The 27,061-nt window shown below is 44.0% G+C and overlaps 1 protein-coding gene across 2 annotated transcripts in view; it reads left to right on the forward strand.

Annotated features, from left to right (window-relative positions):
- LOC122554652 (pappalysin-2-like) overlaps positions 1-27,061 on the forward strand; it is a 404,730-nt gene that overhangs the window by 127,791 nt on the left and 249,878 nt on the right. For both annotated transcript variants that reach the window (XR_006313051.1, XM_043700014.1), the window contains exon 5: positions 10,298-10,490. Coding sequence is in view for 1 of the 2 variants with exons in the window: in XM_043700014.1 (XP_043555949.1) it covers positions 10,298-10,490 (193 nt within the window). In the remaining variant the exon portion in view is untranslated. The remainder of the gene's footprint in view (positions 1-10,297; positions 10,491-27,061) is intronic.

A 27,061-nucleotide genomic window follows, 5' to 3' on the forward strand; every position in this document is an offset into this window, starting at 1 on the left:
CTTGGATGCTGCCTGACCTGCTGCGCTTTTCCAGCAACACATTTTCAGCTCTGATCTCCAGCATCTGCAGTCCTCACTTTCTCGTTTCAGAGACTAATAGTTGCATTTTCAAACAGGGAGCTTATCAGTGTTGAGCTTAGTCATGTGGGCATAAAGAAATGGAGAGAGCTGAGGATGATGGAAAACCGTTCCACCCATTAAAACTCATCCCTTTGGATTTCCAGTTAGTCTCAAAGAGTCATAGAGTTGTATGGCATAGAAACAGACCTTTTAGTCCACCTCATCCATACCGATCAGATATCCTAAATTTATCCTATTTGCCAGTTCTTCAAGGCCATAATCCAAGTGTCTAGGGCTTATGCCCGAAACGTCGATTCTCCTGCTCCTCGATGCTGCCTGACCTGCAGTGCTTTTCCAGCACAAAGCTCTTGACTCATAAAGTCTGTCCAGTTGGCTACAGTTATTAAAGAACAAAACGACTGCATTCTGGCTGATTTTAACTGCCTTCCTTATCAGCAGTGAGACTAAACTCTAATACCTGGGTGTGTGAAGAATGATCTTTGTTTTTTGCATGTTCCCATCCTCTGGAATATCCTAAGGATTAGATTAGATTCCCTACAGTATGGAAACAGGCCCTTCAGCCTAACAAGTCCACACCGACCCTCTGAAGGAGTTGACCGATGTTCTGCCTTGGTAGAAAGGACTAGGATAGTGCTCATATTCTCATGATCACCAGTCACCTCATAATATTTCTTTACTTAATTCAAAGTTTTTCTGTCAGTGGTAAATGTTAGTGCAGCAGCAGCTCAGCATTAGGAACAGAAGTGATGGATATTCAGGCTGGTACAAAATGAGGAACTAACAATAGGCCCTTAAAATAGGAGAAAAGGTGAGTTAAGTGGCAAATTCTAACGTTTCTGGGATTCCTGTAAATGTTTGGGAAATGATTGCCTGCAGATTTTCCTTTCCAGAGCTTTTCCGTCCTCAATCATGTAAAACCTTACAGTGTATCCTTCAGATGGTACTCACTGTGGCCTGATGATTCAGGCAGAGGCAACAATCAAGACAACTGCTTTGGCCGCAACGCTCAGGTCCTTTGGTGCAGTGCTTTTGTCAAATGCTACCTTGATGTAGGATGTAGCTACTCTTCTAATTCAGCTCCCATCTGTATCAAAGCTGTGATCAAATCTGGAGCCAGGTGTAAACTGAACTGAGGCTTGTTGAGCAGGTTAGTTCACTCCTTGGTAGGGACTTATGGTAGGGAGGAAACTGATAATGTTGGAAATGATTGATTAAATTACATTTGGTAGATCTGTCCTGTTTTCAGTGGGAGAAAGGGATTACAACATGTGCAGTATGGATTGGTTTCCAAGTTTGCAGTTGAGGTACATGATTGGAAAAGAGTAGCAGTAGAATGCTCAGCAGCTTCATATTTCTGAAGCAGATTTGGATGTCTGAGAAGGAACATGCATCATTGTCCAGTACAATTCACAAAGTAGGGAATTCCCGTAGGGAATTTAATCTAATCTAAACCCATCCACTCATAGTTAAGTTCCTAAGCATCCAACTGAAAGCAGGCATGTCACATATTTATGGCACTTGTTTTAATAGGTCCAGGTTTGCTCTCCACCGATCTGTGTGAGATTCTTGGTGAGTGTTAACATTGGTGTGGTCAGTATTCTGCAGAATTATCCTTGATGGAAAGGCAGATAAAAGACAATGCTGTAAAGCTTTATCAAAGTGGGTCAGTGAAGTCTAAAAGTAAACCAGAATATGGCCAAAAGGCATTATGTACCACTCCATATGTGATACAAAGCTTTGACACTGAGTTACTCTTAAAGCAAGAATGAGCTTGATGACAGATCAGGAAGATCCAATTAAGAGACAAGCAAGGCTGTATACAGAAATGGACTTAAGGTCATAGATTCATACAGCATGGAAACAGACCCTTTGCTCCAACCAGTCTATGCCAAACACAATCCCAAACTAAACTAATCCCACCTGCCTGCTCCTGGTCCATATCCCTCCAAACCTTTCATATTCATGTACTTGTCCAAATTCTGGATATAGGTTTGCTCACTGAGCTGGAAGGTTCGTTTTCAGACATTTTGTCACCATACTAGGTAACATCTTCAGTGAGCCTCAAATTGAATCACTGGTGGTGTAGCCCACTTTCTATTTATATGTTTGGGTTTCCTTGGGTTGATGATGTCATGTTCTGTGGTGACATAATTTCCTGTGGTGGCACCATTGGAAATGATGTCACCACAGAAAATGACATCACAAACCCAAGGAAACCCAAGCATATAAATAGAAAACAGGCTACACCACCAATGATTCATTCGGAGGCTCACTGAAGATGTTACCTAGTATGGTGACAAAACGTCTGAAAATGAACCTTCCAGCTCAGCGAGCAAACCTACATCCAGAACCTCAACCTGAGCTACAAATCTTCTCAAAACTCACTAACCTATCCAAATGTCTTTTAAACATTGTAATTATGCATCCATCTATCATTTCCTCAAGACGTTCATTCCACTCATGAACTACCCTCTGTTTACAAAAATTTGCCTTTCGTGTCTTTTTTAAAATCTCTCTCCTCCCATCTTAAAATTGTGCCTCCTAGTTTTGAAATGCCCCATCTTAGGGAAAAAAAACAATATCATTATTAAAAAGGACGAGTTGGTTGGCATTTATATTCAATACCTTTGGCTTACATCTAGCCATCTTGATTTCATGTTGGATTTAAGCACAACTGTTGGTACTAACACATCTTCTGATGACCTTACTGTTTGCACTCCCTTGATGTTAATGGACCACCACTTGTGTATCCACGTCAGCTGCCTTCTGTAGAGACACTGGCAATAGCTTTGCCAGTCAAATCTTTGTCACCTTGAGCTCAGACCTATACTTCTGCCGGAATTGGGTGAGACTTACTAGATAATCATTGCAAAAAAAAAACCAGAATTAAGTTGCTGGAATAAAAGAGACCACGCTTACAGTTTCATATTGGGATTTACAGAAGTGTAACTCGCCAGCAGTTGAATCTTGTACATCAATAAATAATTTACAACCTGACCAGAATGATCAAATGAGGAAATATATTCTTCTGAGCTTTGTCATGTTGGAAAAGATGCGTAGCTGTGATTGCCCTGGACATGTGGTAAACACTAGGTTTTCAGGCCAACTCAATATGGTTACAAGGTAAATCATATATTTATGAGGTAAATAATAGGTTTATAAAATTCTGTGTTGCTCTGTTGCCTGGAGATCATGGTGGGTCTGTTGTGAATGTAGAAAGCCTCTGACTCCCAGCCAACCATGTGAGATGCCAACAAGCAAGAGACAGCAAGTAATACGTTATAAGGATATATTAAAAACACATACTTTTTATCAAAGCACTATCGCTTAGGAAACCTTTAAACAGAACCCAAACAAATACAAATTAACACCATATTTAAGTGGTTGATCAGAACCCGCAGTCAGTGCTGACCTTATTTAATCACCAAAATTAATGCCATATTTCAGCATTCAGCACTGCCATTCTGGGAATAGAAATCACATTCATTATTATTATTTTCTTGAAAGGAAAGAATAACACTCCTCAAATTCTTGCACCCTGTTTAGAAGGGATTGCTAGCCTAAGCAGGTATAGAAAAACACCCTTGTTTTCCTTCTTGGTTACCCTTTTGACCATGACGTTTTGCTTTCTGTTCTCCCCATTTCCCCCGGTGATAGACCACTCTTCCCCTGGTCCATGTCTCTGTGGGAGTCAACAGCTCTATGGGTTTGTTGCCAAAGTAATAATGTGTGAATTGAGATGAGTGCTGGCAGCCTGGTCCACCGATGGGAGGTTTCAGCTGAAACCCAAGCCTGCCAGGTTCCAGCAGGAGTCACTGGATAATGAGCAGCAGTGGGAGCGTTGGAGTTTGTTTGTGATTTCTGCAGCGAGCAGGGAGGCAGTGAAACCTTTTATGGTGCTCACACCTCCATCCTGGCTGTGATCTACTAACATGATATGGGCTTGGGTGTCAAGCTGTCCTCTGTGTGGCTCATTGGTTCATGGCACTGTGCAATTCCCTGGGTCAAAGCAATCATTCTCCAGCTCATCAGCCATAACAAACCCCCGAGTCATTCTCTCTCCCTCTCTCTCTCTCAAATGTTCCCATTGTTGGGCAGTCCAGGAGGTGTCTGTGAAATCAGACATTTGAAATCAGCTTTCCCTTTCCAAGTGAGGAAGTCACATTCCTCGTATTGTTGTTATCATTGTGACTTCTGTCTCCAAAAGGTATTTATCTTCACAAGAGCACCACAATGTGAGGGAATGTAGGACCATCGTCTGATGAGGTCTGTATTAGGAGTGTAGGGGTAGACCATTGAGCCCACTAAGCATGCTCTGCTATTCAAAACCATCATGGCTGATTGAACACTTCATTCACCCCAATCCCATAATCCTGTACACCATTGGTCATCAGACGTCTATCAGTCTCTGTCTTAAACATACTCAAAGACTGAGCTTCCCCAACCGTCTGTGGCGGAGAATTCCAGAGGTTCCCAACCCTCAGGGTAAAAGATTTCTCCTTATCTCAGACCCCTTACATGGCATCCATTTTATTTTTAAATTGTGCTCTCCAGTTTTAGATTCTCTAACCAGGGGATTTATATCTTAACCCGCACCTACCCGTCTATCCCTTTAGGTATTTTGTACATTTCCATGAGATCATCTGTCATTCTTTGAAGTTCTAGAAGAATTATTGGTTTGTTTGATACAGTTTTTGTTCATGACGCATCCTTTTCTCCCCCTCCAGCCACACACTCATAATTCCAGCACTGCTTTGAGTTAATGCAAGCGCTTTGAATGTTTCTTGTGAGTCTACTCCTTAATCATACTCAGGGTGATTTATTGTCTTGATTTAACAATCAAATTAGAAACAAACTGAAGAATTTATCCACAGCTGTCCTTCCTGATTTGACCAAAATAGGTTGAATTCCAAGAAAACTAACATTGAGTTGTTTCTTCTCCTGGCTCCACCCGTTATAAGGACTTGTTATTGTGTAACAATGGGCTGAATTTGATCTTAAAAAGAATGGATTTGCGATAGGATGGTAAGCTCAAAGACAAAAGAATCTGTTTTGTGACCTAACCCACTTATTTCCATCTCTCACTGAGGTTAGATGGAGGTGGCTTGATTACGGAATGAGGTTGTAAGTCCTCTGGGTATTAAATGTAACATGTGTTGTCAGGGCTTTTTAAGGAAGTAAGTGCCTTTACATTAACTTCCTGGAGACACATACCTTCCTGAGGAGTCTCCGAGATTGCGACATAGCAACATCCTGCTCGACCTCTCCCCATCCTAGCACTCCCCCACTGCATGCCCTTTAATCACCACAAGACCTCCAACTTTCCCTCACAGGCCTGGGGTTTGGCAGCTTCCATGATTGCAAACCGTCATCCCACATTTCCAGTTGTCCCCCTTCGCTAGATGAGGGTGATGCTGGCTAGGCCAGCATTCATTGCCCATCCCTATTTGCCCCAAAATCAGTTAAGAATCAACCATATTACTGTGGGTCTGGAGTCACATGTAGGCCAGACCAAGTAATGATAGAGGTTTCCTTTCCTAAAGGACATTAACAAAGGCGATGGGTTTTTCTGACAATCAACAATGGTTTCATGGTTGACATGGACAGTTTGGGCCAAAAGACCTGTCCCCATGCTGTAGGACAATATGACTCTATTAGACTCTTAATTCTAGATTGTTATTGAATCCAAATTCCACCATCTGTCATGGATAGATTTGAACCTTTGTCCGCAGAGCATCACCTGTGTCTCTGGATTAACAGTCTAGTGATAATATCACTAGGCCATAACCTTCCCTTGTGATAACTTGTTTTTTGATTAGATTAGATTATTTACAGTGTGAAAGCAGGCCCTTGGGCCCAACAAGTCCACACCGACCCTCTGAAGAGCAACCCACCCAGACCCATTCCCCTACATTTACCCCTTCATCTAACATTACAGACAATTTAGCATGGCCAATTCACCTAACCTGCACATCTTTGGACTGTTGGAGGAAACCGGAGCACCTGGAGGAAAACCACACAGACACTGGGAGAATATGCAAACTCCACACAGGCGGGAATTGAATCCGGGTCTCTGGCGCTGTGAGGTAGCAGTGTTAACCACTGTGCCACCGTGCCACCATTATTGAACTAATAATCCAGAACCTCAGGCCAATGTTCTTGGCCATACCCTCAAGGTAGACAGCTGCCCGAATGGTGACTGTCAATTCTTGTCAAAACACATCTGGTTTGCTCATGTTTGAAAGGAAATGAGGTTGACTTTTAACTCCCTCTGGGCAATTAGAGATGGGTAGTAAATGCTGGCCTGGCCAGTGATGCCTACATCTGTGGACAACTTTCTTAAAAAAAATGGAGGTTCTTTTTAACTCTCTGGTGATCCCACACCTTAAGGAAAGTAAATACCCTCCCTCACCCCTCCCAATGAGAGAGAAGACACTACTGAATAGCAGGAGGTGCCTTTATAGATTAGATTAGGTTACCTACAGTATGGAAACAGGACATTCGGCCCAACAAGTCCACACCGACCCTCTGAAGAGAAACCCACCCAGACCCATTCCCGTACCCTATATTTACTCCTGCCTATCTGAAGATGGACGCAGGAGATCCAGTAGATGTAGTGTACCTGGACTTTCAGAAAGCTTTTGATAAAGTCCCACATAGGAGGTTAGTGAGCAAAATTAGGGCGCATGGTATTGGGGGCAAAGTACTAACTTGGATTGAAGGTTGGTTGGCTGATAGAAAGCAAAGAGTAGTGATAAACGGCTCCGTTTCGGAATGGCAGGCATGACCAGTGGGGTACCGCAGGGATCAGTGATGGGATCACAGCTTTTTACAATATATGTTAATGATATAGAAGATGGTATTAGTAATAACATTAGCAAATTTGCTGATGATACTAAGCTGGGTGGCAGGGTGAAATGTGAGGAGGATGTTAGGAGATTACAGGGTGACCTGGACAAGTTAGGTGAGTGGTCAGATGCATGGCAGATGCAGTTTAATGTGGATAAATGTATGGTTCTCCACTTTGGTGGCAAGAACAGGAAGGCAGATTACTACCTAAATGGAATCAATTAAGGTAAAGGGGCAGGACAAAGATCTGGGTGTTCTTGTACACCAGTCAATGAAGGTAAGCATGTAGGTACAGCAGGTAGTGAAGAAGGCTGATCGCATGCTGGCCTTCATAACAAGTGGGATTGAGTATAGAGCAAAGAGGTTCTTCTGCAGCTGTACAGGGCCCTGGTAAGATCACACCTGGAGTACTGTATGCAGTTCTGGTCTCCAAATTTGAGGAAAGACATTCTGGCTATTGAGGGAGTGCAGCGTAGGTACACGAGGTCAATTCCTGGAATGGCGGGAATACCTTACACTGAGCAGTGGAGGCCCAGTCTCTGGATTCATTTAAGAAAGAGTTGGATAGAGTTCTCAAGGATAGTGGGATCAAGGGTTATGGAGATAAGGCAGGAACAGGATACTGATTAAGGATGATCAGCCATGATTATATTGAATGGTGGTGCAGGCTCGAAGGGCTGAATGGCCTATTCCTGCACCTATTGTCTATTGTCTAACACTACGGGCAATTTAGCATGGCCAATTCATCTGACCTGCACATCTTTGGATTGTGGGAGGAAACCGGAGCACCGGAGGAAACCCACACAGACACAGGAGAAAGTGCAAACTCCATACAGTCGCCCAAGGCTGGAATTGAATCCAGGTCCCTGGTGCTGTGAGGCAGCAGTGCTAACAACTGAGCCACCCTGCCACCACCGTCTCATACAAAACAGGAATTTCTTAAGCAAACTCAGGAAGCTGCAGCCCAAAGGACTGTATCCATTGCTGGATCAGATGATCAGAGTGATTATCAGGAGTAGATATGATGGCTGTCCCTCACAATGTGGGCTGAAAAATGAAGCTGCAGCCAGTGAGCTGCTTTGATATTCTGTTTTAAGTAAGTGGTATCTCAGATAGACTGTGGAAAGCTTCACAATCTGGTGCCCTTTGAAGTCCAGACAACGTGCAAACATTTTATTGTGAACAATGTAAGAGTCCAGGATGGTGGGCAGGTTTGGATTATATGTTGTCCATTGATGGGTAAGCAAGAGGGGTAACTCGACTAAAGGGAAAGGGAAGTCTGTCTTTGGTGATGTCTTTCTGGATGGATTCTGGAACCTTAAAAGCTCATGAGTCACAGCGTCATACAGCACGGAAACAGACGCTTCAGTCCCACCGGTCTAATGCCAACCACAAGCTTGATTTGGAGGTACTGGTGTTGGACTGGAGTGTGCAAAGTTCAGGAGCAGTGTTCCGAATGCTTGTGCTTCCAAATAAATCCGTTGGACTATAACTTGGTGTTTTAACTTTGTACGACCATAATCCTAAACTAAGCTAGTCCCCCTGTCTGTGCTTGGCCTGTATCCTTCCAAACATTTGTTATTTATGTATTTATCTGAATGTCTTTCAAATGCTGTGACTGTACCCGCGTCCACGACTTGCCCTGGAAGTTTATTCCACACACAAACCACTCTCTGTATAAAAAAAAAATGCCAGTCATGGCTTTTTAAATGTTTCTCCTCTAACCTTAAAAAAAGGCTCCCTAATCTTGAAGTCTCCCGCTCTATGGAAAAGACACCTACCATTCACCTTATCTGTACCCCTCAAGATTTTATAAACCTCGATGAGGTCACCCCTCAACCCCCAGTTTAAAAAAACCTCCCAGCCTATCCAGCCTCTCCTTATAACGCAAACCCTCTATTCTGGTAAATCTCTGCTGAACCCTCTTCAGCTAAATAATATCCTTCCTATAACACGGCGATCGGGACTGGATACAGTACTCCAGAAGAGACTTCACTAATGTCCTGTACGATCTCAACATAATGTCCCAATTCCTATACTCAGAGGTCTAAGGACTAAAGGCAAGCGTGCTAAATGCCTTCTTAACCACCCTGTCTACCTGTGATGCAAACTTCCAAGAATTATGTATCTGAAGCCCTAGATCTAGTCTGAGGAAGTGTCTGTTTTGGTAGTCCCATTGAGCCCTAGAGTAAGGAGAGGGACAGAGAGAGGAAATGAACGAAAGATACAGGCTGTGGGATATAGGGATGAAGTCAATGGAGCAAAAAACAGGGGAGAAGCTGCAGGCAAAGGAAATTGCACAATCCACATTCCACATTGGCAGTGGTTATTAATCAGTCTGTCGATCAGTCCATATTCAAGAAGGGATTGCATGCTATCTTGAACATTCTCCTTGATCTTGTGCCTTTGACCTTTGTCATTCACTTTTCTTCAAAGTCAGCTTTACTTCTTGGAAGTCGTGTCGGAAAGATGACATAGATAGATTGATGTAGCTTTATGGATGGCAGACTGATGGATAAATCCAAAGTCCTGGACGTCTGCGTGTAGGAGGAAGTGAAGGGCCTCACAAACACCCCATGATTGCTGTTTAAATAGCTAGGGACCAAGTTGAAATGGATCCAGGGTTTTTAATAGACTCCTCTCTCGACATTTCCAATTGCTGCATAGCAACAGTCAACAAAGCAAGTGGATTCCTGGGTTCTGTTGCCAAAACCAGGAGGTCGTGTTCAAACTGCGCAGCACTTCAATCAGACTGCACCGTGCATTCCCTGGGCCCAATTCTGGTCACAGTGACACGCAGGAACTTCCAACTTCTAAATGTAGTATGAAGAAAAGCCATGAGACTGATCGCCTTGTGTTGGAAGGTTAAATAAGGTGAAAAGATCGGAAATGTAGCCTGTACAGATTTGAGAGGAGGACAGCTAAATGATATTAGATTACCTACAGTGTGGAAACAGGCCCTTTGGCCCAACAAGTCCACAATGACCCTCCAAAGAGCTACCCACCCAGACCCATTCCCTCCTAACACTACAGGCAATTTAGCAAGGCCAATTCACCTAACCTTCACATCTTTGGACTGTGGGAGGAAACCCACGCAGACACAGGGAGAGTGTGCAAACTCCACACAGACAGTCACCCGAGGCTGGAATTGAACCTGGGACCCTGGTGCTGTGAGGCAGCAGTGCTAACCACTGAGCCACTGATGGTAAAAACCTAAAATACAGAACATGACTTCAAACAAAGTGATGATCAAAAGGCCAAGGGCCACGGGTTACAGTTATGAAAGTACTACATTCAATACAAAAATTAATTTAGAAGTAAACATGATAACATTTACCTCCTTATCTTTCTCTCTTTTCTTCCACAGATGATAGCTGTACGAATAGGTTTACACCAAATCAAGTGGCTCGTATGCATTGTTACTTGGACCTGGTGTATCAAGGCTGGATTCATTCTAAAAAGCCATCTCCCATTGCAATGGCTCCAGAAGTGATCAAGCAGACCGTGAACTCTGTAACCATTCACTGGCTGCCTCCAATTAGTGGGATGCTGTATGAAAGGTGAGACTGTGCACAAGGTCTAAGGCCAGCTCTTCCAAGTGGATTGTGGGTGCAGTTCTGTCCTTTTTGGTTAATTATGTGGGTGGCACGGTGGCTCAGTGGTTAGCACTGCTGCGTCTCACCTCCAGGGACCCGGGTTCGATTCCCACCTTGGGTGACTGTCTGTGTGAAGTTTGGACATTCTCCCCGTGTCTGTGTGGGCTTCCTCTGGGTGCTCCGGTTTCCTCCCACAATCTGAAGATGTGCAGGCCAGCTGAAGTGGCTGTGCTAAATGGTGTTAGGTGCATTAGTCAGGGGTAAGTATAGGGTAGGGGAATGGGTCTGGGTGCGTTACGCGTCAGAGAGTCGGTGTGGACTTGTTGGGCCAAAGGGCCTGTTTCCATCGTGTTGGGAACCTAATCTTGTTAAGAATTCTTTCAATGGGGAAATAATCCATTATGGCAAAACAGGAACATGTGGACCAGAGAATGCATAAAAAAAATAAGCTGATGCCCTATTCCTGCTTGACTGGTTTGATTAGATTCCCTACAGTATGGAAACAGGCCCTTTGGCCCAACAAGTCCACACCAACCCTCTGAAGAGTAGCCCAACCAGACCTATTCCCTTACATTTACTAATGCACCTAACATGGCCAATTCACCTGGCCTGCACATCTTTGGATTGTGGGGGGAAGCTGGAGCACCCGGAGGAAACCCACACAAACTCGGGGAGAATGTGCAAACTCCACACAGACAGTCGCCCGAGACGGGAATTGAACCCAGGTCCCTGGGGCCATTATGCTGTCCGTGGTTTTGATCAAACACTGTACATGATAAGAGCATGTCATTTCTTTATTTCAGGCACTAGTAGACTTGCTGCCTGTTTGGAGCCCCTTCCATAATTCACTGAGATGTTGGGAAGATGAGATTTCAAGATGTGTGCTTCATCACAGCACAGTTTGATGATTATTCCTGTTCAGTGTTTGAGTACTTATATGCACATAAAAAAACCAAAAGCACTGCGGGCGCTGGAAATCAGAAACAAGATTAGAAATTGCTGGAAAAAACTCAGCAGGTCTGGAAGCATCTGTGGAGAGAAAGCAGAGTTAATGTTTCAGGTCAAGTCGTTCTGAAAAAGAGTCACTGGACCTGAAACATTAACTATGCTTTCTCTTCACTGATGCTGCCAGACCCGCATTGTTTTTCCAGCAACTTCTGCTGTTGTTGGTATTTACATTTATTGATCTCATTACATCACTTCAAGTAGTTATGGACTGAATCATGTCTTGATTGTGTGGAGGCAAACATGCAGACCAGCTGTACCTCACAGTGAATAATGGGACGTACAATGAAGGAAAACTCAGGAAAACTTCTGGGTGATCCATAATGGTCTGATTTGCCTTGTATACTTCAAACAGGATGTCCAGTACAACCAGTACCTTCATTTCCAAGTGTTACTCCGTTACTGGTGTCCTCCCAATCCTGTCAACCAGTTGATGACCAGTAGATTATTTTGTGCCACTCTTTAGTTACTACATGGACAATGGGAAGATGGAAACTTGAGGATCTCATGAATTTGGTCCTCAGACCTCAGTTAGTTAATGGGAATGGGTGTTCATGGGAAGGCAAAGTGACAAATCCAACTTCAGGCCCACCTGTTTCCCCGGCCTGACCCGGGAGGGGTTAATAACAGCAGGGGATGAGCCTCTCCCACCTGCCCTGGAGAGCCGGGCCGTGTGATAGGACCTGGTCTTTGCATTTCATCTGACAGACAATTAAAGTCGCTTTGCCAACCCAGTAATCTCCCATCCAGGCCACACTATCAAATACTTAGCATCTGAGGTGACAGGACAGATGCAACAGGGGAAAATCACCAAACAGCTTAGGACTAAAGATTATCAGCGTCCAGCAGAGAGATGGGAGTCTGTGCATCACCATGGTGAGATTGATTTCCAATTGGAAGCGAGTCTTTTTATTGAATGTTGCTGTAGAGGGGGCAACAGTTTTCTCTGATCACCCTTGAGGTTGGCTTCCTAGTACAGCTGGGCTATCCCAAATTAGGCTGATCTCAACTGCCGCCACGTTTCATGCATGAATTTTAACCATTACTGTTCTGTCAAGGGTACTTTAAGTGGGAACAGAACTAGGCCATTCAGTCCATTGAGCCTGACCCTCTATTCTAAATCATGGGTCCTCATCTCCTCAATGTTGCCTTCTTGCTTTGTCTATATCTCTTCATGTCATTCATCTTCAGAAGCCTATTGATTTTTGTCTTGAACCTACTCAATGATTGAGCTTCTACAGCCCTTTGTGTTTGAGACGTTGCACCAACTACTGAGTGAAGACGTTCCTCCTTATCTCTGTCTTAAATAGCCTGCCTCCTCTTTCAGAGACTGCTTCTAGATTCATCAACTAGAAAAAAATACCCCATCTTATCACTCAGTGAGAAGTTCAGAAGATTCACTGAGATCACCCCTCAGTCCTCAAAACTCTTGAAAATACAGGCCCAATTTCCTTAAGCTCTCCTCTGAAAACAATCTTGCCATCTCAGGAATTAATCTGCTGAACCTCCATTGCAATCTTTAATGTACTCCAGATCACACCAAATCCAATAGCTTGATGATTGATGGGACTTTGTTTGATGTATCCTTTACAGAGAAATCACCTGGAACCTCACAGAACCCCATCAGTGTGGAAAGAGGCCATTTGGCCCATCAAGACTGTGCTCACCCACACCCAGCCCTCTACCCTATCCAATGTAACTCCACATTGCTATGGCCAATCCACCTAGTCTGTACATCTTTGCACTGTGGGTGGGAATCACAGGGAGGATGTGCAAACTCCACACAGACAGTCACCCGAGGGCTGGACTCAAACCCGGGTCCCTGGCACTGTGAGGCAGCAATGCTAACCATTGACCCACTATGCACTCCCGATTTCATTTCATTCATTTCCTTCATTTCATTCTGCACATAACTTGCATTCCAATTGCTCCAAAAAGACATGCTGCTCCAGACTCTGTCTCACCTGCCTCTCCTCCAACCTAGTTTACCATATCCAGTGCTCCTGATGTGATCTCCTCTACATCGGGAAGATCAAACGCAAACTAAGGGAACTTTCACCGAGCATCTCAGCTGGGCCCACAAGGGCCAACCTGATCTCCCAATCACTGCCCATCTTAATTCACCTACCCACTTCCTTTCCGACATGATCATCCTTGACCTCCTCCATTGCCACAACGAAGTAGTCTGCACATTGGAGGAACAACACCTCATCTTCCGCCTGGGCAGCCTACAGCATGGAAGACTCAACATTGAATTTTCCAATTTCAAATAACCTCCTTTCACATCCTCTGACTCCCTTCCCAGCCCCTGCCCCTCCCTTCCATCCCTCTGATCGACCCTTCCTTCCAGCCACTAATGGGATTCCTTCTTCCCATCGACCTCTGCCTATGTTCACCTATCCCCACCTCACAACCCAACCCCCAACCTCTTTTATCTGCACCTCCCCATATTCTTGGAATGGAGAAGATGTTGAATTGCAGGTTGATTTGGCATCAGCTTTTTTTTTCAGTTTTTGGAAGCCAGTGAATTCCAGGAATCCAGCACACAAAGAATTACAGATCCAGCACTGGCAAAACTGAAACAGTTGGTGACGGGGGTACCTGAAGGGTTGTCACAATCAGAAATTGATGGCTTTTTAAACTTGGAGAGACGAGGGGCCAGATCACAGTAGAAAACAGCATATTATTATGGGGAGAAAGAGTGATAGTCCCAAGCAAAGGTCCTCACCATGGGGGTCATCCAGGGATTTCCAAAATGAAGATGTTGGCTAGAAGTTAGGACTGGTGGCCAGGATAGGATGCAGACATTGCTGTGTTGGTGGGGCAGTGCCCAGAGTGCCAACAAGGACAAAACTTACTATCAGCAGCTTCCCCACATTCGTGAGAATGGCCGGGTAAACCCTGGACTCGGTTATACATCGCCTGTGTAGATTATTTCATGGGTACAATATTCTTAGACATTGTGGACACGCACTCAAAATGGGTGGTTGTGCATAGAGCTCATTCGTCAAATAGAGGGGCGATGATAGAAAAACTGTGTGCATCTTTAGCAATACACAATCTACCCGAAATGTTGGCCACAGATAATGGGACCAACAGGGAATTCAAGCCTTTCCTAAAGTCGAATGGCACTTTAGAATGAGGACAGCTCTGTACCATGCATCATCCAATGGTCTGCCAGAAAGAGCAGTCCAAACTTTGAAGGCAAGCTTAAAGAAAAAGCCTACAGCTTCATTAGATGCCAATCTGTCCCGGTTCCTGTTTGATTATAGGACCACCCCTCATGCAACTATAGGGATAGCTCCAACAGAGTTGCTGATGGGGAGAAGATGCCATACCAGGTTAAATCTGATCTTCCCGGACCTGCGGGGGAAAAACGAAACGGAATCAGGAACGCCAGTGTTGGACACACGACTGTGCTCAGTGACAGAGACAGTTTGTTTCAGGGGACACGGTTTGGGGTAGGAACCACAGGAATGGCCCTGCATGGGTAAGAGGCACGGTCGATGTGAGGTCAGGTCAAGTAACAAATAAAGTTCAGGTTGGTGCAAGAGTCCTGAACAAGCACGTGGACCACATGAAAACTGCAAACACGCAAACAGTACCAGAGCAAAACGTGCCCGGCTCCTCGACAGCCTTTCTGACTCTTCCAAAACCTGTGGGTTCTCTCTCTCCATCAAAGGTTGAAGATACCTCAGAATCTGAGATGGACACGGTGGATGTCACCTCAACGCCATTGCCACCTGAAGAAGAGAATGAATTTCTTCGAAGATGCTTTGGGCGCAAGAGGTGAGCTGCTCTGCATTACACGTCACCCATACCCGAGGCAGAGTTGGAGGAACATGACCCATCGCTAAAATGCCCCAGGAGGAGCTACAAAACAAACGCCTATGTCTTTGGACTCAGAGGGGGGAGTGATGTAGTGATTGTCATGAGGTCAGCCAGGTGGCCCTCATAGGATCTGAGTTCCCGACTGGAGCGTTTAACCTGGCCCAATCAGGGAGCCCAGGCTGACAGATATAAACAGGAATGTTATGGGTTCTGTTCAATCTGAGGGAACAGGATCAGTGTCAAGGACTCTCCACATGTAAAGGAAGGGTGACTTGGTGAAGGGATACTCGCCTCTGTAGAGTTATTTTTGGGGTGACTACAGCTTTATGCCTCACCTCTTCTGATACTATACTCTTTACCTATACCATAGGGTAATGTGGGATCTACGAGGCATAAGCACTATACATTTAGCCATGGCTGATAGCATACATTGGGCCACCTTTCAGTGTTATGTTAGGTCTGGCTTTTACAAGTTCAACATGTTTATTGACTCATCATCCCATGGATGTGGACATTGTGGGTCAACCTACAGCCTGTGAACTGCAGCGGTTCAAGAAGACAGCTCACTGACACCTTCTGGAGGGCAAATGGGGATTGGCAACAAATGCTGGCTCAGCCAGTGATGCCCACATTCCACGAGTGAATTAAACAGAAATTGTAGACGGGTGATGCTTGTAGGAAATAGTATCTTTTGCAACTAACAAACAGTCAGGAAACCCATCCCAGTTAGCTGAGAATCTCTGCCAATCACAACAAGCAGAAACCATGTTAAAGCCAGTGCCTTCATTTGATTAGAACAAGGGGCTGTGTCTCCAATAGGGTGCTGTGAATGGAGGACACTGACACACAAATAACGTGTGTAGTATCTTGCAAAAATGCCAGGGGGTTACCCACTGCTATCCACACGGGCTAGGAAGAGTGCGGGGGTCACTCTGTGTGCCCATGTTTGCATGTTGTGTTTCTCATGAGAACCGTGCTGGCCAGTCGAAAACTAACAATAATCCACACAGAGAAAATGCCAGTGTGTTACTGCTGACACGGAGGTATTTTGTAAGAGCGCATTCCGTTCCAATGAAACAGTAGCATATTAACCCTTATCCGCTTGCCAACCTCCCCTGAGCACACTCACACACAATGTCCTGCAATGTGCTAGCCCCAGGCCCCCTGTTTGATCATTAGTTATGATCAGTCAGTTTTGCATCTCGTAGACCCCTTTCCCCATACCACCTCATAGATCAGACTCATATGCTGCTGTGGTGGGGACCATAGATTTGCGTGTGTTTACTTCCCTTTTGAAATGACTGTAGGGCTTTCTGTTTTGTTTTGTTTTGTTTCCAGTTTGCTTCCACAGTGCACAGTGGGGTTAAGGCAAATTGAAAACAGGACTTGGGTTTCAGCGTGCTGGTCAACTTAGGGACAGCACGGAGAGAAGAGAACAGCAAGAAGGGGAATGTGAGAGTTTTGCAAGTCAGTAGATGCAAAAATGGACAGTACGTAATTGTAGTAGAATCCAGAATCTACAGGGAGTAACACAGTGGGAGCGAGAAAGCACAAGATATATAGTCAGAAAGTGAAAAAAAATCAAAAGAGCAATGGGAGTTCGCCTTCACTGTTTTTTCTAACACTTAACCAGCCTACTCATCTCACCTTGAGGCCCTTGCTCCTTAGACTGTAACAACTCGAAGACTAGGAGAATTAGTAGGCTACTTGGCCCATCAGGCCTGTTCTGCCATCTGTCTCAGCCTTATTGAGCCAGCCCCCAACAGCCCTCTGCGGTAAAGAATTCCACATATTCACTGTCCTCTGAGAGAAGAAATTCCATCTCCTCTGGGTGATTTAACGGAGTGACCCTTTATTCTTAGATTATGCCCTGTGACCCTGGACTCTTTCACAAGGGGTAGAATCCTCTCTGCATCCACCCTGTCAAACCTCCTAATAATCTTGTTTCAATGAGATTGCTTCTCATTCTTCTGAACTCCAATGAGTATAAGCCTAATCTACTCAACCTCTCCTCAAAAGAAAGTCCCAGCTTATCTGGAATCAATGTAGTGAGCTATCCCAGTCTGCCTCTAGAGCCACTGTATCTTTCCTTAGGATAAGGGAAGCAAGCTGTTCACAGTATTCCTTGCTAGTGCAGGTGCACAATCCTTTATCCGAAATGTTTGGTTTTCAGAATTCAGAACTTTTCGACTTTCGGAATAAGTGGCAGTTTGATGGTGATTTTTTTTAAAAGATCTTTCCAAAGAACAGACTCACTGTGAGTAAAATGGGCCCTGAAACAAAATTGAGGCCTGCCAGTCACCCCCCCCCCACCCACACGTCTGAGTGACACACATCGAGTGGATGGCGACTTTGGTTAACTGTTCACACGCCAAACGTTAATGAGAAAATAACTTCACAAAAAAAACCATCGGACTTTGGAGCTTTTCAGATTTTGGGATTTCGGATAAAGGGTTGTCTACCTGTATACAGTAATGCTGCTTGTCCAAACTATCTCTCACCCAATAGGACTGTGCTTCTTTCACTGCCGCAGACACTGTGTGGGCAGGCTATTCATGATGCTTGAGCATGACAGCTGAATCTGACCCGGCTCTCCCCCAGAATTCACGTGTCCCTGGAGCCAGGATTGTGATTGGGAGCTGCCATCTCAGTCACTATTCCGGCACCCATAGCTCTGGGATCCCAAAGGCAGTTCTAGCACTGACAAATTGCACACCAGAGGCTACCGAATGTCACAATCTTTGCTCCAGGCTGGAAGGGTGCCCGATAGACTGAGGGAGCACCAATCCCAGAAGCAGAGTGTCGATGGCCAAGAGGGAGCCAGACTGTCAAGGTGATCTGGCAAAAAAGACCAGGTTTTTGGTTTTCGGGAACTTTGCCCGAGATTTTTTTCCTCTCGAGCTGTTGTCTCTCATACTTTCTCATTATGCACCCCCACCATCACCGTGAATCCTTATTCCTTCAATGCTATCTCACCCCTCATAGAAATCACCCTACAATTAGTACTTATACAGGTATCCCCGGCTTTTCGAAAGTTCGCTTTACGCCACTATGCTTTTACAGGAAATCGACATTCGTACCTATTTTTACCACCCAAAAGAAATCCAAAGAGGATTTTTGCTTTTATGAAAAACAGGTGAAATTATTCCCATCTAAATTAATGCTTCTTTGTTTTACACCATTTTGTCTTACGAAAGGTTTTATAGCAACGCTGTACTTTCGGATAGTGGGAATACCTGCACCTCTATGTCAGTTAATAACCCTGACCACTCACATGGCTGTTTATACCCCTTTGAGAACTCATCCAATGACAACCCAGGACAGACTTCAGATCGCCATGTGGTGATCAAATAAAATAATGTTCAAAAGTTGGTCTCTTGCTACAGACTTTATAGTTTAAAAGAGAAATGTGAGGACTGCGGATGCTGGAAATCAGAGTCTAGGTTAGAGTGCTGTTGGAAAAACACAGCAGGTCAGGCAGCATCCGAGGAGCAGGAAAATCTACGTTTCAGGCAAAAACCCTTCATCCTGCCCCTCGGATGCTGCCTGACCTGCTGTGCTTTTCCAGCACCACTCTAATCTAGTTTAAAAGGGAGCCTATTCACGCAAACCTATTCAAAATCCTGAATCTCTCAAAGTGAACTTTTTTTCATATCCCAGATCAAATACAGCTACTTCTGTAATATGATCTTTTAACTGTCAATCAGACTTAAAATCAGAACAAAGCCTCCATGCAGATAATTGTAGCTTTTAGAATTCAGCCATGCATTCATAAAGAGTTCTCATGGGAAATGTGAACAAACAACTATTGAAGCTGCTGGAACAGATACTATACCAACTGACATGTCAATCAAAGCAATAGATGAGATTTCTTTTATTTCTCACTGACAGCTGAAACTGGTTCATTTTCATTTTGAAAAGAATTGGAGGTTTAAATGGCTTCAACTCATGACAGCCAAACAAGCCCTAACTTCCCTTTGCGAGTCTGTTCCATTGTTTCTGACTCCCACAAAGTGGGCTGATGCTCTTATAGAGTTACAGCGTGATACAGCAAGGAAATGGGCTGTTCGGCCCAACTCATTCATACCGTCCAGATTTCCTAAACTGAACTACTCCCATTTGCCTTCAGTTGGCCCACCTGTCCCTTAACCTTTCCTATCCATGTACAAATCCAAATATCTTTACAATGATGTAATTGAATCTGTCTCTACCATTTCCTCTGGCAGATCATTCCATTTATGCACCACCCTCAATGTGGAAAAGGTTGCCCCTCAGGTTCCTTTTAAATCTTTCCCCTCGCACCTTAAGCCTATGCCTTCTGGTTTTGGACTCCCCTATCCTGGGGAATAGGCCTTGGCTATTCACCTTATCTATGCCCCTCATGATTTTATAAACTTTTGGAAGGTCACCCCTGAGTCTTTTATTCTCCAGTGAAAAACGTTCCAGCCTATCCAGCCTCTCTCTATAACTCAAACCCTCCAGTCTCGATATCAGCCTTGTAAACTTTTTTTGCACGCTTTCCAGTTTGATAAGATCCTTTGTGTTCTTGCAGTGATGAAAATAGGATGCATGTGATCTTAACACTGAATTCAAATGGCTGTGCTGAATTTGGGTCTCCCTCGATGTGACTGAAGCCTATCCCTTTGCTGTATCAGCAAAAACGGGGTCAGTTGGAAATGTGGAAGGGGCTTCCATATCAGAATCTAACCTGACAGTTTTAAGGTCCACAGAGCCTTCCCAACTCAATGAATGTCTGACCCCATGTCGTGACAATGTAGGGTCTTAAATCATCTGTGGCTCTGGTAGAGAGCAGTTTCGGGAAAAAGTATAAAGTCAGAAATATTTGGATGATGTGTTTAAACTGAGGCCCGACCTGCCCCTGCATGTGACTCTGAAAGAACCTACAGCATTGTTTTAATTCACAGAAGCGCAGATTTGTTACTGTGCAGAAGGACGTTATTCAGCCCATCCTGTCTGCCCTGGCTCTTTGAGATTTTTAATTCAGTACCAATCTCACACCTTTTTCTCATGATTCTGCACATTGGTTTCTTTAGAAAAATCAACCAATGCCGTTTTGAATCCATCCCTCAATTGAACCTGCCTTCACTCCACTTTCACGCAGTGCATTCCACACCAAGTCGTCACTGTGTGAAAATGTTTTTTCTCACTCGCAATTACTTCCCTTGGGAAACAATCTAAAACTGAGCTCTCTCTTGATCTGTTTATGAGTGGGGACAGTTTCTGCCAATCTACTCTGTCCAGATCCCTCGTGATTTTGAAAGCGTTTATCAAATCTGCTCTTAGCCTTCTCCTTTCCAAGGAAATCAATCCCAACTTCTCAAACCTTTTCTCATAATTATGCATGGGAAATTATGTCTCACTATCTTAAGTTTTTTGAAGACGTAACAAAGAGGATTGATGAGGACAGAGTAGTGGACATGATCTGGACGGACTTCAGTATGGTTTTCGACAAGGTCCGTCATGGTAGACTGGTTAGCAAGCTTAGGTCACATGGAATACAGGGAGAATTAGACATTTGGATACAGAACTGGCTCAAAGGTAGAAGACAAAGGGTGCTGGTGGAGGATTGTTTTTCAGACTGGAGGCCTGTGACGATTGGTGCGCTACAAGAATCAGTGCCGGGTCCACTGCTTTTTGTCATTTATATAAATGATTTGGATGTGAACATAGATGGTACATTTACTAAGTTTGCAGACAACACCAAAATTAGTGGTGAAGTGAGCAGCCAAGAAGGTTACCTCAGAGTACAACAGGACCTTGGTCAGAAGGACAGGTGGGCCAAGAAATGGCAGATGGAGTTTTATTTAAATAAATTTGAGGTGCTGCATTTTGTTGAGGCACATTAGGGCATGGCTTATACACTTAATGTTGAGATCCTGGGGGGTGTTGCTGAACAAAGACACTTTGGAGTCCAGGTTCATAGTTCCTTGAAAGTAGAATCACAGGTAAATAGGATATGAAGAAGGTGTTTGGTATGCTTGCCTTTATTGGTCAATGCACTGAGTATAGGAGTTGGGATGTGCAGGACATTGGTTAGGCCACTTTGGAATTCTGCAATCAATTCTGGTCTCCCTCCTATAGGAAGGATGTTGTGGAACTTAAAAGGAAGATTTACAAAGATGTTTCCAGGGTTGGAGGATTTGAGCTATAGGGAGCAACTGAATAGGCTGGGGCTATTTTCCCTGGAGTGTTGGAGGCTGAGGGGTCAGCTTATAGAAGTTTATAAAATCATGATGAGCATGGATAGGGTGAACAGCCAAAGTCTTTTCTCTGGGGGGTGGTGAGTCCACAACTAGAGGGCATAGGTTTAGGGTGAGAGGGGAAAGAATTAAAAGGGACCTAAGGGGCAACTTTTTCATGCAGAGATTGGTTGTGTATGGAATGAGCTGCCAGAGGAAGTGGTGGAGGCTGGTATAATTACAACATTTAAAAGGCATTTTGGATGGGTATAAGAAGAGAAGGGTTTAGAGGGATATGGGCCAAATGCTGGCAAATAGGGATTAGATTACATTAGGATATCTCATTGGCATGGACGAGTTGGACCGAAAGATCTGCTTCCATGCTGTACAGCTTTATGACCATGATTGATGAATCTCACCCCTGGAACCACTTTCATAGCTTTCTTCTGTATTCTATCCAATGTATTCACATCCTTCCTGAGAGGGTGCCCAGAACCCTACACAATGCTCAAGCTGAGCTCTAACTAATGTCTTCTCTAAGTTTATCATAACCTTCCTGCTCTTGCACCATATATTAATGAAGCCTAGAATACTGTATGCTTTAATAACAGCTTTCTGTAACCGTCTTACCAACTTTAATGACTTTTTCACCAAGGTTCCTTTGCTCCTTATACATGCGGTGGAATGGTATCCTTTGCTTTGTACTGTTTCTCCATGTACCCTCCACATTGAACTCCATTTGCCACCTATCCATCCAGTCCATCAATATGTTGATGTCCTTTTAAAGTACTGCATTGTCTACCAGGAAAGCAAGAGTTGCAATACTGTGCCCTGGGAAACTCCACACAAGCCTTCATCCAGCCTGAAAAATATCCATGGATCCTTACTGTCTGTTTCCGATCTGTCAGCCAAAGCTTCAACCGTCCCTTTTACTCCATGGCCTATCATTTTCCTCACAAGCCTGTCATGTGACACTGCCTTCTGAAAGTCCATGTGCACCACATCAACAATGTTCCATTCATTAACCCTTTCTCCCTCTTCAATAAGCTTCAGCAAGTTAGTTGAATATGATTCTCCCATAACAAATCTTTCACTCAATCCGCATTTGTTCCTTGTCACTATTATTAATCCTGAATCATTGTCCAGGAAGTTCTTTGAGTGCTGTGTTTGTGTCTCAGCCTCATCTTGCTGGGCTGGATCTCTGTCACTATTGGATTCTTTCCTGAACTGCCATATGTCTTCCTGGGTCATCTCCCTACAATGTGTGGCTTACTTTTAGGTCTTAGAATATTAGGACCAGAGCAAAGTAAAAATTCAGCTTCAGCAAAGCATGTTCTGAGGCCAGGAGGCATGAAAAACATATTTTGTAAAAAGATCTCTCACTTTGCGCCCTGTTTTGATTTTGTAACATCTCCTTGGAGAGACTCTGAAGAAACCAGTGGCAACTCTATTATTCCTATTTCACTGTGAAGAGTTAACTCTGATTCAGACCAGGATTGAAGCAAGACCATTCTTTCTCGATGAGCTCAGTAACTCGCTATGCACTGAGTCTATTGACAAAGCCATTAGGCTTTCACCTTCTGGTTGTCGTTATTGAATGCATATTTTTGTTACATGCTATCCTGTATTGGTAATGGTCTGGTGATGTTTAGGTATCAAAATGCTTGGCTTTTTCAACCTTTAACTATTTAGCAATCAGCAGTGAATTAGCTTGCAAAAGCCAAAGGTAAGGCTCACATCAATGTGTCGTATTACTCAATAGGAATCAAAATAGCTTAAAGGATATGGGCCAGGTGCAGGCAGGTGGGTTTGGTTTAATTTGGGATTATGATTGGTATGGACTGGTTTGACTGAAGGATCTCTTTCTGTGCTGTATGACTCTATGACTCTACGTATAACTTCTACCTCCCCAGCTCCCAAAATGAGTCTTGGACATTAAGTGACAAACCACAATTAGATGAACATATTATATCAAAACCCTTTAGTACTGAAGTTAGCAACGTCTACTTTCAGCCTTTTGACCCTTGAATTTGTCCCAGAGAACAACGAAGGAAGCTTTTTGAAGATAAATCCCAAAACTGAGTGCTTTGCTCTTTTGGAAGAAATAACACAAACTGTCTCTTGCTGGGATCACATTGGTCAAGAGCTTCTCTATCTCCCAGGAACATAAGTAGCTCGTGCAGCCAATTATGGCTGACAGGGAGGAGTCAAAGGTTATTGAGGTTGGACAAGAAAGCAAAGGCCCAATTGGATCAGCCATGATCTCATCAAATGGGGGTGCAGCTTGAGTGGCCAAATGGCCAACCACTGCTCCAAATGTGTCTGTCTGTAAGTTTAAAAAAAAATGGAGAAAGTCTTCCTCGTACTGAAAAGATCAAGAACCAGATGATATCACTGGGGGTCATGAGGAACCAAAGGGACAGGGGCAAGAGGAAAATATTATTTTGTGCAGCAAGTGGCAATGATCTGGAAAACATGTCCTGAGATTGCGGAGGAGATGGAATCAGTCAAGAGAGCTGGCCAGCTATCTTACGATTCATCATTTGCAAGACTACAAGGAGAAGGTGGGGGAGTAGGACAGGATGAGTTAGTCTTGCAGAGAGTTGGACTGAATGGCCTCATTTGGTGTAATCATAGAACATAGAACATTTCTGTGACTCAGTCTGTTGAGTCGGCTCTGCCATTCAGTTAAATTATGGGTGGCCTTTAGCATTTATCTGCTTCTGTTCTATATCCCTTATTAACCTCACATAATAAAACCCTAGGGAATCACATTCCTGAAATCTCCGCTTCATCCACCACCTCCAGTTATTTTTTTTGGAGGAGAGAATGCACCGCCTCAAGATTTCTCACTACTTTGGAAGAAACAATACTTTCTGATTCAGAGTGTCTCAGTTCTAATATTAAGATTGTGACCTCTTGGGGATTTGAGTTTCCCAACTAGCGAAAATTATTTCCCAGTATCTAATCAACGTATTTGGTTTTAACATTTTAAACTCCTCAACCAGATCACCCTGCTGTAACTTTTGTGGCAACCTTGGAGAAATGACCTAAACATAATGGCTGTTCCAGTTTCTATGGAATTTCCTCTGATCTTTCCATGAAGCTAGAGTGAGACATGGGACATTCCAGAGAATTAAACCCTTGTTGGAACTTTCAGTTGTGGGAAAGGTAATTTTCAAGAATTTGAACCATTTTTAAATCCATCTCTCACATCCACATCTAAACCTGTCCTTCCCTTTTTGACATGATTGTCTTCTGTCTCTGATTGTTTTCTAGATACCTAATGAAAGACCACCAACTTGCATAGCTTTTCCTAACCCGATGCCCAATGATATCGAACTGAACTAACCTAATATTGTGATACTGATAGTCCATTACCTGACTGTGTGACTCCTCATGGAGAGAATGATAGTCTCTCATCACTGTAAGCAGACCTAACGTTAAGAGGGTGACCATCCTCAACACCACTGAGCCAAACCAATGCATAACGACTGAAAGTTCCTACCTAACTGTGTAAGGATGTGGGTAGTGGGTCAACCTACGGGCCTGTGGACTGCAGCGGTTCAAGAAGGCAGCTCACTGGCACCGTTTGGCAGGCATCTAGGGATTGGCAGTAAATACTGGCTCAGCCAGCGATGCCCACATTCCACAAGAGAATATAAAAATTGGAGACAGGTGATGCCTCTCAGAAATAGTCTCTTTTGCAACTAACAAACAGTCAGGAAACCCAGCCCAGTTAGCTGAGAATCTCTGCCAATCACAACAAGCAGAAACCATGTTAGAGCCAGTGACTTCTGATTATAGCAGGGAGCTGTGTCTCCAATGGGCTGCTGCGAGTGGAGAGCACTGACGTTTGAGTAACGTGTGTAATGTCTTGCGAAAATACCAGGGAGCTACTCACTGCTATCCGTACAGGCTGGAAAGAGTGTGGGGGGGCGTCACTTTATGGGACCATGTTTGCATGTTGTGCTTCTCATGAGCACATTGCTGGCCAGTCGAAAACAAACAGTAATCCACACAGAGAAAATGCCAGTGTGTTACTGCTCACTGTATTCCTTTCCAATGAAGCAGTAGAAAATTAACCCTTATCCACTTTCCCATATTGTGGACCCCTTTCCCCATGCTGCCTCACAGATCAGACTCATATAAACTGCTGGAATAACACAAACGGTTAACATGCTCACTCTCACCTCTGAGTTTGTTTGAAAACCAGTCGGCTGCTAATCTCTCTGTTTTAGCTTTATGTAGTTGGGGTAAGGGGCAGTCTCTCAGTATATGGGTCTTCTAAACCAATGTTGAGGAATGAAAGGCAGAAAATCCTCAAATCACTTATTGACCAATTCAGAAATTTTCGAGTGTGTTCATTCTGTAATCTGGAAATGCAGTAGCCAAACCCGTGCACAGCAAGATCCCACAACCAGCAACGTGATAATGGCTGGGTACCTTTTTTTGTTTGTGATGTTGGTGCAGGGATACAGATTAGTGTGGACAACAGGGTAAACTCCCTTTCTCTTCTACAAAATAGTTCCGAGGAATATTTTACATCTGCCCAATATTGCCCCATTTTCCCATCTATTCTGAAAAATGAGATCTCTAACAGTGCAGCACTCCATGGGAACCACACTTTTGCTTTGTCTGTGACAACCTAATTGAGAGACTGACAGTCTGATATACTTTGAATTAACACAAATTCGAGAGAGGGACTGTCCTTAACCTTTGAACTGTTCCCATACCTTATATTATGTTTGGTTCTCAATCCAGTGGTTAGGGTGGGAGGTGATTGGATGGCCCTGTATCAATACTCTGATAGCAGGGGTGATAAAGATTAATTTCATAGAACATGCGAACACATAAACTAGGAGCAGATTTGGGCCATTTGCCTCTTGGAAGCTGCTCTGCCATTCAATAATATCTTTGTTAGAGACAAAAGATGTACAGATGCTGGAATCCAAAGTAGACAGGCAGGAGGCTGGAAGAACGCAGCAAGCCAGGCAGCATTAGAAGGTGGAGAAGTCAACATTTCAGGTACAACTCTTCTTCAGGAAACCTGTCTACTCTATTTGTATTTTGATTTCCACAGTCCCATCTACAGAAGAACCTCGATTATCCCAAAGACAGAGGCAGGGCGTGTTACTTGAATGCCGGATAATCAATGCCAGATAATCTAGTTAGCCAAGCATCGAGACCTTGTGATCTTGTTCGGATGATCTGAAGTTATGGTTAATTGAATGCCAGATAATTGAAGTTCCTCTGTACTCCCATAATAAGAATCTGTTTGCTTCATTCTTAAAAATACTCAAAGAATCTGCCTCCACTGCCTTTTGAAGCTAAACTCTCACCAGTCCTTTGAGAGAAAGAAATTCTCTTCCTCTTTGTCCTGAAAGTGGTGACCCTAATTCTGAAATGAAGCCCCCTGGTTCTGAACTGACCCAATTTCCCAATGTTCGCGTTGTCAGAACCATTCAAGAGCTTGCTCAGTCATCCCCCACTCTTCCA

The sequence above is a fragment of the Chiloscyllium plagiosum genome, chromosome 11 (genome assembly GCF_004010195.1).
Source record: "Chiloscyllium plagiosum isolate BGI_BamShark_2017 chromosome 11, ASM401019v2, whole genome shotgun sequence".
Lineage (NCBI taxonomy): Eukaryota > Metazoa > Chordata > Chondrichthyes > Orectolobiformes > Hemiscylliidae > Chiloscyllium > Chiloscyllium plagiosum.